The following is an 11,495-nucleotide window of genomic DNA, read 5'->3' as shown; positions in this document are numbered from 1 at the left end:
AAAAAAAAAAAAAAAAAAAAGTAAAGTAGAGAAAAGTACTAGTAAGGCATTTAACACGCCGTCTCAAGTTTCAGGTTGACGGGTGTTACAAGTGGCATTACAGCCTGAAAATAAGTTATCACATTTTCGCTGACTTCTTTTTATAAGATCTATATTGTTATTATGTGATACTAGATTTATTAGATCTATATTGTTATTATGTGATATTAGGACCCGCAGATCGTGCATGTTTTACAATAATTTAATAAAATTAAAATTTTGAAAATATATAAATACTTTTGTAAGTGAAATATATTTTCTGAAAATAAATAGATAAATATTTTTAGTTAGAGAGAAGTTTTTTACTTTAATACACTAATTTATATTTTTTATATTTTAAAATTATTATTACAGTTCTTACAATAACCTAAAATATTTTAAAATTATTATTATAGTTCTTACAATAACCTAAAGCTAAGTTATCGACCACCAAAATATTTTTCAAACATTAACCATTACGCATATTATTATTGTCAAATTTTTAAAACGTTCAACAACTTATTCCCAAAATATTTTACATGCAATCAACCAATCAAAGTATCATCTTATTAGCATCCACATATAATTTTACTCTATTTTTTAATTACAATTACTAATTTGTTCTTACACCCTAAAATATTTTATTGTTAAAATATATTCTCTATCTCCATCTACAAAATGTCTTTGTGAACAAATTAAACCAATTTTTGTCTCTTTACTTTCACTTTGACGTAGTTTTTTTTTACCACTAATATTGTAGCGACAGCTTGTTTAACCACTAAAATTGTTTACTCAAAAAATATTTTGGATGAACAACAGATGAAAAAATATCTACACGATTGCAATGAGTTTATGACCAACCCAATAAAATTTCAGAAATTAAAAGACAGTTAAAAAAATAAAAAATTATAACCACAATGATATAGGAGTCTTAGATAATTTATAGATATAAAATATAAACTAAAATTAAAAAAATCCAAAAATACTACAACATAAGAAATTTAAAATATTTATATTATAAGGAATAAATAAATAAAGATCTTACCTATCTTTAACTGACAAAATAAAAAAGAAACTCAAAATAATATTAAAAAAATATTTTAAAATATCACAAATTCCTAATAAGAAAATTAAATTTAACTAAATAATATAACTAAAATCTAAAAATGCTACAACATAATTAAATTAAAGTATTAAAAAGAAGGAATAAATAAATATTGATAGTAGGTAGATTCGTCATCCAAAATTATATAAAACAAATATAATATAAGTCCTTACCATCATCTAAGTTGCGAAGTTGTAATTTGGGAATCCTGTATTTTGGTAAATTACGTTAGACAATGAAAATGAATGCAAATTTTAAAATAATACGATATTTATTATTCATAGATTTGAATAGAGATGTCAAACCGGCCTAAAGCCCGCGGCCATGCCCGATATGTCACTTAGCGGGGTCTCGCGGATTCAACCTGTTTGGTTTGCGGTTTAGTCGGGTTTTGTCCGATTGAGACTGCGGGTGGTCCGAAGAACATTTCGTCTTCTACTCTTCTTCTCCTCTTCTTCGATTCTTTCAACCTGTGTCAATTCTTCTTACTTTCTCCATGAATTCAGAGATGTTTTTGATGAATCTGAGTGAAGACCGGTACCCGATTGCGGATTCATTCAGGTTTGTTGTTCTCTTTCTTTTTTTTTTTTTTTTTTTTTTTTTTTTTTTTTTTTTTTTTTTTTTTTTNTGGTTTTTACAATGTTGCGTTTATAGCGTTTGCTATTGCTTAATCTAGTTCATGAATCATGAGTCTAAAATTTGATCGAAGCTAGTCTAAAATTCTGTTGGATTGGTTTTGCTTCGTGAATCTTTGTTGTATGTTTTTCTATGTGCAATTTCGAGTTATGAATTAACAACGGCTGCTTCCATCGTCTAACATTGATTTTGTTGTGTGTGTGTGCATGTCGGTGTTGAGTTTATTGTCAATTCTGGAACCAACAACGCCGTACATCTCTCAACACCAAAAGGTTGATGATGACAACGAGAGAATCTTTGATGGTTTTAGTTTAGAGGAACCTTTTTTTTTGTTGATATGTGTATTTTGTGGATGGTACAGCTTCTTCATATATCGATTTGTGAATCCACATGAACGTCAATGATCGGCTTCTTCACTTGACTGCATTGTTACTGTGAGTTGTGAACTCTTTAAATCTGATTCACTTCTCCTTTTTTTTTTTTTATGGTATTATTCGATAATGCTACATTGATGAGAAAGTATTTTTCTTTAGGTGATGATGATAATAAGGAGGCTTTATCTTCTGTTTTCTATCGCATTGAAAGGAATCTGAGGCAATCTCTTAGGCCAACATATGAAGTTCTATTTGAGAGGTTGAATACGCATCCAGGAGGGTTGAGATTTTTGTCTATCTTCTGTGCTGATCTTCTATCGATACTCACGTAATGTTTCTCATCTTTCTTGTTTTGTATCATGGTTTATATTACTCATCTAAACATGTCACTAAAAGAGATACCACATATGGACAAGGACCATTGTGATACGATGAATGTATTAACATTAATTTGTCAATTAGAATCTTTAAAATCAACCCACGTATGGCCGTATACATTTGCTCGTATGAGCTGGTCTGTTTTGTATTCACAACGAAGGACCATTGTTATACGGAGTTAATTATTGGCTTATGCTCTTAGACTCTTAGTTTTTTTGTATTGAATCAGTTTTGTCATGCTCTTAGACTCTCTCTAGTGGTATAACAGCTAAAGAATGGAAAGGGCAATTGATGAGAGACGATGCTTTACATGCTTGTAGCCTTCAAGATCAATGCCCATTACGCCCGCGGGCATGCCCATTAGACCGCTAAGGAAAGCGGGGCGGGTATGGGCAGTGGTACTTAACCTGCCGCCCATGGCGGGTCTGTCCGCAGCGTATCCGACGACAACCAAGACCGTCGCGGTCAGACTGTTTGGTTGCGGGCATGCCCGTTTGACACCTCTAGATTTGAAAATAGTCCTAGTTGAAGATATATGTGTAGGATTATATAAATTTGTACTTACACGTTGATTTAGTTTGTTTACTCACATATAAAGCATAGTTAAATCCAGCCGTATATGAGGTTCATCTACAAATGTCTTTTGTATCATTGAAGTCTGATCATTACTCATGATATCCCATTTTCTTTTGGTAGCAAGGTTTTCTGATCTTGCATGGTTTGTATTTGTCTTTTTGTTGTTCATGATTTTAATAGTGTACTTAATGTTTTGATTTGATATGGGATACCACTTAATATACATCTTTATATAATAAGATATATGCTCTAGAAAATAGAGTTAAATATTTTCTTTTTGCTTTTGGATTAGTTTTTTTTTTTTTGGTAGATATATGTCAAAATGTAAGATTGTTAATTTGGCACATGTGGCGATCATGTTAAATAATAATCTGAACACATGTAAAAATCGTAGATATACAATTGACACATGTGAGGATCTTGCTAATGAGTAACTTTGACATCAAACTTTATATAATAAGATTACAAGATCTATAATGTTTCAAAAATGATGTTATGATATGATATTCGTAAGGTAAATTCTTTTTGACTGGTACACTAACATCTCTTTTTGATGGTATACCTAATTACTATTGTGTTCGTTGTGCATGGCTGCTCTCAGCTTCAAGATTTGTAGGTAATATTTTCTTCCAGAACCAATGTTTCCTCCATATGACTGTCATCTCTTCAATTGGCACTCCTTTGGTCTCAGGCAAGAGGAAGTAAACGAAGATGGTCATCACGGAAACCGAACCAGCAAAGAGAAGGAAAATTCCAAACTTTAGAGCACATAGGAGATATAGGAAAGTTTGGGCAATGATGAAGGACATGAGGAGATTGATAGCAACGCTGATGCTTTGCCCCGCAGAACGGGTCTCCAAGGGGAATATTTCACTCGGTATGGTGTAGCCAAGCGGACCCCAAGACCATCCGTAGCCTAGTATAAAGAGGCAAACGAAGATGACCAAGAGGATCGAGTACCCTTTTGATAGCTCTTTGTTGTCTCCAAACTTCAATCCCAAGATCACTGAGACTATCACCTGTTTTACAGACAACAATGAGACCAGATACCTAACTCAAAAACCAAAACCCTTTTAGACTTAACTAAAACTTTTTGTATGGTATGATGATTGCAAAAAGATGAGCGGTAACATATTTTAACCTGACAAATGATCATTTGTAATCCGCCACTAATGAGCAAAGCTCGTCGTCCTAATCTGTCCACTAATGCAATGGAAATCAAAGTTGAGAGAACAAGGACAGCTCCTACGAGGACTGATGAGTAGAGTAAAGCATTTCCTCCAAATCCCATAGTAATGAACAAAACAGGCGCATAAAAGAGAACGCAGTTTACGCCAGTGAAAATCTGAAACGTTGGCATCAGAATGGCCATAACGAGCTGAGGCCTGTGGCGTTTATGTAGAATTTCCTTGAAAGGATGCTTTATAGAACTCGACAACTCGCTTGCAGCTACCATGTCTTGAAACTCAGTGTTGACGTCTCTTGTTCCTCTTAGTTTCTCCAAGACTTGCCTGCCTCTCTCTGTTAATCCTCTCTCGATCAAGCTGGTGGGAGTCTCGGGGAGGAAATAACCACCAAGGGTCATGAGAATAGCCGGAAAAGCAGCCGAGCCAAGAGAGAGCCTCCAGCCCCAAGGCTTGAGCTTTTCCGTGGCGTAACTGATCATGTTGGCTGAAAATATCCCAAGTGTTGTTGCCAATTGAAACATACTGTTTAGACCCCCTCTTAAATTGGCTGGTGCCACCTCTGATAAGTACACAGGAACTGCCTGAAAGGAAAAACAATAAGTTAGATTATACATATTTTGGTCTTCTCATTAACAACATTGTCCTCTCACAAAAACCTGATTTTCAAATCCAACGCCAAAACCGATCATGATCCGTCCTAGAAAAAGCATTTTGAGGTTCACTGATCCAGCATTTACAGCAGCTCCGATTACATAGAAGATCCCAGCACAGATGATGCTTGCAAGTCGTCCATAGTTCCTGGTGACTGGTGAGGCCATCAGAGTTGCAACTAAACCAGCCATGTACAGTAACGAGTTGAAAGCTGCAAGTCCTTGATTGTCGAATTTGCAGTAGTTATTTTCATGAGCATCTCTCTTTTTCTCATACACATCGTGGAAAAACTCTCTAAGGAATTCATCCATCGACGTGACACCTCCTGTTAGTAAAAAAAACACCATGCCATATATAGAATTATATAAATTCACTTAGTCACAACAAATTTGGGTTTTAAAAGGGAGTATTACAGAACCTGAGACGCCAATGTCATATCCAAAGATGCATCCACCAATGGCTGCAACAAAACAAGTGACAATGACGAAGCCGGTGACCTTCCCTTGGTATCGTTCAGCCCTCTCATTATCCACCTCCGCTGGCCTCAACGCCCTTCCCGCCATTTTCTTTTCTCTGCTCTTGTCTACTTATCTTATTATGATTGTATGTGACATAATCTGTTCAAATTCTCAAGCATGCGAGAAAACAAAAACAAATGAAAAAGGTACACTAACATCTCTTTTTCATGTTACCGTGTTTTCCGGCTCTAGGAGATGGTGATAGTTGCGTAAGGAGTTTTAAGCCTTCTAGTAGCTTTTGTCGAAGAAATTGCTTTGTTTTCGTCTACATTTCTAGCTGATATTTTATTTTCATTTCTACCAACGGGAAAAAAAAAATTACTAAATAAATGTAACCAGTCAAAGCCAATTTATAATGAGCAAAGTGGGAAACCACCGGAGACATGACCTAAGCGGAAACATGAATTGAGAAACCAAATACAAGAAAATGTCTGTTTTCACAAAATAAAATAAAAAATAAAATAAAAATGACACTTTGCTAAAATCGGTACTCAAGAGAACCCAACAAAATCTGCAACCAAGAATTGAGTTCAAGTCAATTACACAAAGATTGGCTCACGAAAGCATCAGAGCACATCCATTACGGATGACACAACTTTCGAAAAAGTATGCATTGGAGCTACGCAGTTCCTTCCCTAGAGAAATAATTACCTTGAAGACTTAAGTCATTCTCCTTGTGGCAATAATACCTGACAACGGTACTCCCCCAATGCCCATATCGGGAAAATGTTTCGATACGCAGCGTATGTTATCATGCAGTTTCTGTTGAAGACTCCCATTATTTCCTGAAATAGAGAGCCAATAGATCAATTATCCGTTATCCAAGAGAAACTCCAAAATACCGATGTGATTGATGCAACTTATTACCTGTTGTGGAAAATCACCATCCTCCATCTGTGCATTAATCAAGTATCTTGCAGCCCGGTGCAGTGGTTTTTGATCTACCTCAGCCTAATAAGAACACACACAAAGAACTAAAAGTATAAATGGAAAGAGAGAGAGGGAGCAAAAAAAAAAAAGAATGAGAATCTCAAAGTGTCACGATGAACTGAAGTTTAAAGTTTCTTAAGGAATTTACTCACTTGCCCAGCACCAATGAGTGCGAGCAAAGCCCATGCTGTGTTCACGACATGAGACCTGTTGCCTTCAAGGTTTGTATAGACCTATTCATAAAAGTAAAAAACAAAAAAAGTAATTCAGCAATTCAAAAAGTAGCAGTAAGTAGAATTTAGCTAACATACAAAGTAATTATTAACCTTGTCTTGACATGAAAGATAGCTTTCTCCCCATCCGCCCGAAGGTTGTTGTTTCGACAACAGAAATTCACAAGCTTTAGCAACATGTGGAGAGTTTTTCAATGTTTTTCCAACAGCTACCAGCCCTTTCACTCCAAACCACGTACCATACGTGAAGCAAACAGCCCACGATCCATACCTAAGGAAATATCACAGGTTACAAGATAGACACCAACTAGAAGATACAACGATAAAACATAAGGAAAAAAATGTAAGTTTACAAATAGATTTATAATGACTAGAGACTAACCATGAGCCATCTGCTGCTTGAATAGATTCAATGAACTTAACTGCCTTCTCAATGCACTCATCTACTTCCTTCTTCCGATGACCAGGATACAGCTTTCGGAATGATATCAAAGCTTGGATGGCAGCTGATGTACATTCCACGTAACTACAGAACCATTCTTGCGCATCAAAGGAAATTTGCAAAACATAATATAGGATTAACTAGATGATTCAATGGAAGATGCTAGTGCCTTACGGATAATCAATAACAATATCGCCAAAGGTTTCTGCTGGGTTGATTAGCTGCCAACAGAAATGAGTAAACTTTTCCTTAAAACCTCAAGCAAAGGGGACTAAGGCAATATGTGTTGACAAATAGATACAAAAAGTATATGTTATCAAGCTTGTGAGAACATTACAGATCTATATCTAGGCACAGACTCAATACCTCCAACCAAGGGTATGATCTGGTGAGCTCATATGTTGCGAGGCCTCCATCTGGATTCTGAAATCAGATATTATCTGCTAATTAGACAAGGAAGATGTTTTCGTTTTCGAAATATGCATTTTTTTTCAAAAAGGCCAACAGAGCAGAAAGACGACCTATGACTTATCAAAATACCATGCATTACTAATAGAAACCAAATCTAACCTGTAACGAAATGATAACATTAACAGCATCAAATAACCGTTTTGCATCTACTGGTTCACCAACAATCTCCTTGGGAACTTTGGATAGCAAAAGAGAAGCCTGAAGAGGAAATACCAAACTCATTACCACCAAGAAAGAAATCCTGAAAGGTCAGTCTATCACTTTATTATTACTTTCAGTCCTTCTGCGGTGCAGTCGGAGATGGGCCAACCGTGATCTGCAGTTGAGAAAGGCCATGCCCCTTTAGAAATGTGGCGGTACCAGTAATTCAGATCTCCAGGGCAGTCTTCTAACACCTATACCATGAAAAGATACAATCATGAGAGCGAAAAGAGCATCCAGAGAAACATGCTGATCGTCATTAACTGCCTATCACAAACCTGGGAATTCTTTACAAATGAATGTGCTTTTCTCAAAACGGGTCCATATTCCTCGACAAGGTTAGTTGCCAAAATCGCTTGAATAGCAAAACCCGTATCCCATAGCTGGCTTCCGTTATAACCCTGTCAATAGCTGCTGCATTAGAGTATGGACAACAGGTTCAATGTTTATAACTAGTAATTGGGATAGAAAGTAAAGTAGGTGTTTTAGTTAGCAGGAAGAAAAAGAAACATGATAAGAGTACGTCGAAATGTAGATGCTCACAAGATATGAAATTAAGACAGGACACAGTAGGGTAAAACTCCCACTTCATATAGTTAATGTAGTAATGTTATTTTAAGTACTATCAAATTTTGAAGTGTATATTTGTATATTGTTGAGCTAACGATTCCAGAGACATAATATTCGTACTGGTTCCGCAGTCACCTTGGTCGATATAATCTACTTAAAATAATCATATCTACAAAAATGCGGTACCTGCATCTTCATTCCATCTTCAGCTAACCAGAGAAAGTCATGGATTCTTGGTAGGTGCAACTTGAAAGCCTCGGAGTTTGGGTCCTCTACCCAACAGCAAAGCATATTCAATACCTGTTATCAAAAGGACAAAACAAAGATGATTAAAGTAGAGGATTCAAAACCAGAAATAAAACGCAAAGTTGAACATATCCCCATACTGAACTTGTGAAAGAGAATAATAACAATGGTTGGAAAACGTTACAGAGGCTGTTGTGGAAGTTTGATTTGCATACCTTGTTCACGGGACCTATGCAGATGTACCTAGTACTCTCATCTTCATAATGAATATGTTCTATTGCGGTTCTAATAGCCTTTTCTCTCAAATTTGCACCAGGCCATCGCATTAGAACAGGCTCAACAATCTTATGAAGTGATGCCCACAGAATATCTTGGACAAGTGGGTGTGGGTAGTATAAATCCTCCTTCAATAGAAAAGCAACTATCAGCAAAAAACAGTTACCCCTGAGCATCTGATTACACAACAATATGTATAAGGACCTATATTTGAGTACTGAATAATCTATTAAGAATCATTTAATCTAATTGTGTTATTCAGCCAAACAATATCTCTTTAAACTGCAATGCTCAGGTATTTTAAGAAAGCAAGTAACTCCGTTTAACGGATTAGCTTGTGTGTTAGCATAGTTACAGAATCCACCATCCATTCAACGAACCTTTGCGCAAAGGTTGCGTGCTTCATTCCAGTTGACTTCATGATATGGCACAGTGAACAGCTCCTTTCTCAGTGATAAAACAGTGGAAGTTATGGGACCCACAAACCTCTTTCCATACAAATACGACATCGGCAAGTACACCATCCGACAATGGCACCACATCCTTCCTGGAGCATGATTAAAAAAGCTTATTTTGATGCTTTACTGTGCACTATATCTATATACATCAGAACTAAAAAGCAAGCTGTAGCAAAAGAAACCAGATCCATCTTTCTAAATAAAAACAGGGTGAATACATTCGATAAGTGTGCTTTGAACAAGCATGAAGCATTAATAGATGACAAGCTATGATCAGATTTAAAAATTCTTTCGAGATTTACTCTACTTGAGTTGTCCATGAACAATGGTATTCCATATCATAAAGTCTGGGATAATCTACTGCTTATGGAGCTCATCACCAATATAACTATACTTAAATCCCAATTAAAGTAGTTGGACCTACGGGAGTATAAAGGAGGCAAAACAATTACGGGCATGGTTACAGCAGTTAGGTTTTTCCGTTCTCCATATCATTGTATAGCTATTGAACCAAAATTGATTATAAGAGGCACATGCTTTGAAAGAATAATTTAGTCGGCCAACAATTGAAGACTGGGAAAAGAATAAGCTTAAACAGTATCCAAGTCGAGAGAGTCAAGAACACATGAAATTGTCGTTGTACAAATATTTATGAGCACCTGGATGGATTGGTAGGAAATACGGAAGAAGCCATATCTCAGGAGGCAGTGGGTTATTTCCAGACCATTCAAAAGCTCCAAGTACCTTTATTTACAGTATTAGCAGATCCAAACAAAAAAGTTAGTCAAGTAACAGAAATATTCGAAATGATAACTTAAAGGGACAGATCGAAGGTAAGATTTCAGTACCGAGAGCCACATTTTCCCCCAAGATGTGATATTGGTAGCACCACCATGATTTAGAATCCAATCTCTCCCTTTCTCCATAGCTCCATCTCCATCGTTAGGTCCTTCTCCAAGCAACCTTAGAGTAACATAGTTCAAGACAGACCCAAACATGGTGCTAGGGCCCTCAATATGTAAACCCCAACCTCCGTCCTCATTCTGAAACCATGTAGCGTCAATAGTTTCAACAATCCGAAATTAGATGAAGGAACTCTTTGAAACATAGAGATGTGTGTACACAAACAACTACACATGTATTTTTATATGGACATGTTATGTATCTAAGAACATAAAGAACAGTATAGGAAAATCCAAAAATCAGCCATTTGCGAGGAATCAGAATTATCAATGATTAAGATAGGAAGAAATTTCTTGCCTGATGATTATAGAGATAACGGTGCATTTCTTGTTTATGTTGTTCCGACAATACTGTATTCAGTGCACCAGTTATGGAGAGTGTAATTATCTGTAATCAGCATCAAGCTTTCAGCAAAAAAAAAGATTCGCAAAAAGTAAGCTTAGCGAGACGAACTATATATGAACTGACCAGTCCTGGGAGAAGAAACATAGGACCACCATAATCGCCTGGCCAGTGCCCGTCGTGCGCCTGTATTGTTGAATAGAAATCTAGACCCCTCTTCAACGTGTTTTCCACAATCTTCTCAGTAACATCATCAGTATCTTCGATTTTGACTTGAGGTAAAACTGGGCTAATCAAATTTTCTCTTGAAAACTACAGACAGAGAAAGAGAGATAGATAGAGATCATTTTCAGATCAGAAAACAAAAGGCTAAAACAACAATAATGATTACAGACTAAGAGATGGGTCAACACTAGTCCAGCTGCTTCATGCTTAGAAATTAGTTCTATTTGTAATATTGAAACTAGAGTAGATGCTCCTAGAGATCCACATGTAGTAGTACTATACTTGGTTTTGGTTCAGTAAAGGGGGCTAACAATAACACAACACAGTCAAATAGAAAGAGCATCTAATTAGAATTGATTCCAGGTGAAATAATAAACACAGTGCAAGAGTCAAGTGAGGGTACCGTACCTGAAGACGCATAAGCAGATCGGAGCTATGTTTCTTCAAGAATCGGTTCTCCGTAAAAGACTTCCTAGCTTCCTCGACGGCAGCGAGCTCTTCAGGCGTACCGAGACTCGGATCGAACTCCCAAAACTGCCGTCCGACGTGATTATTGGTGGTTCTCAGCCATGGACTACCTCCTTCGGCGATCTTCAGCTTCCACATGATGGGCTCCGAAGATGCCCGCCTTGAATCACGAAATCGGAGATTGAAGAATTCGGATCAAGAGATCACACCAAGATAGAGAGAGAATT

The 11,495-nt window shown here is 36.5% G+C and overlaps 2 protein-coding genes and 1 long non-coding RNA gene across 7 annotated transcripts; 1 reads left to right on the top strand and 2 right to left on the bottom strand.

Moving 5' to 3' along the window:
• Window positions 1,708-3,284, top strand: LOC104699430. 4 transcript variants are annotated; one of them, XR_753366.2, is made up of 4 exons: window positions 1,708-2,031; window positions 2,121-2,193; window positions 2,293-2,461; window positions 2,780-3,284. It is a non-coding gene; the product is annotated as an uncharacterized LOC104699430 (long non-coding RNA). The 4 variants fall into 4 exon arrangements; XR_753364.2 differs by having other exon boundaries at window positions 2,769-3,284; XR_753367.2 differs by having other exon boundaries at window positions 2,758-3,284.
• LOC104699454 (sugar transport protein 7-like) lies at window positions 3,512-5,740 on the bottom strand. Its single transcript, XM_019228929.1, has 4 exons — window positions 5,344-5,740; window positions 4,931-5,250; window positions 4,229-4,855; window positions 3,512-4,106 (listed from the first exon to the last, which is right to left on the bottom strand). Exons 1-4 carry the CDS (start codon window positions 5,486-5,488, stop codon window positions 3,657-3,659), a joined length of 1,542 nt encoding a protein of 513 aa, XP_019084474.1. The 5' UTR covers window positions 5,489-5,740; the 3' UTR covers window positions 3,512-3,656.
• LOC104699484 (cycloartenol synthase) lies at window positions 5,776-11,495 on the bottom strand. 2 transcript variants are annotated; one of them, XM_010414798.1, is made up of 19 exons: window positions 11,209-11,495; window positions 10,702-10,887; window positions 10,531-10,620; window positions 10,119-10,313; window positions 9,930-10,014; window positions 9,193-9,359; window positions 8,752-8,940; window positions 8,477-8,590; window positions 7,999-8,121; window positions 7,792-7,914; window positions 7,619-7,717; window positions 7,415-7,471; window positions 7,223-7,269; window positions 6,989-7,132; window positions 6,700-6,877; window positions 6,526-6,606; window positions 6,311-6,394; window positions 6,095-6,228; window positions 5,776-5,954 (listed from the first exon to the last, which is right to left on the bottom strand). In XM_010414798.1, exons 1-18 carry the CDS (start codon window positions 11,404-11,406, stop codon window positions 6,109-6,111), a joined length of 2,280 nt encoding a protein of 759 aa, XP_010413100.1. In that variant the 5' UTR covers window positions 11,407-11,495; the 3' UTR covers window positions 5,776-5,954; window positions 6,095-6,108. The 2 variants fall into 2 exon arrangements, with proteins under 2 accessions (XP_010413100.1, XP_010413093.1); XM_010414791.2 differs by having other exon boundaries at window positions 5,776-6,228.

This window comes from Camelina sativa, chromosome 1 (genome assembly GCF_000633955.1).
Source record: "Camelina sativa cultivar DH55 chromosome 1, Cs, whole genome shotgun sequence".
Classification (NCBI taxonomy): Eukaryota; Viridiplantae; Streptophyta; class Magnoliopsida; order Brassicales; family Brassicaceae; genus Camelina; species Camelina sativa.
The sequence above is the reverse complement of the archived record's forward strand: the minus strand, read 5'-3'. Positions and strand labels throughout refer to the sequence as shown.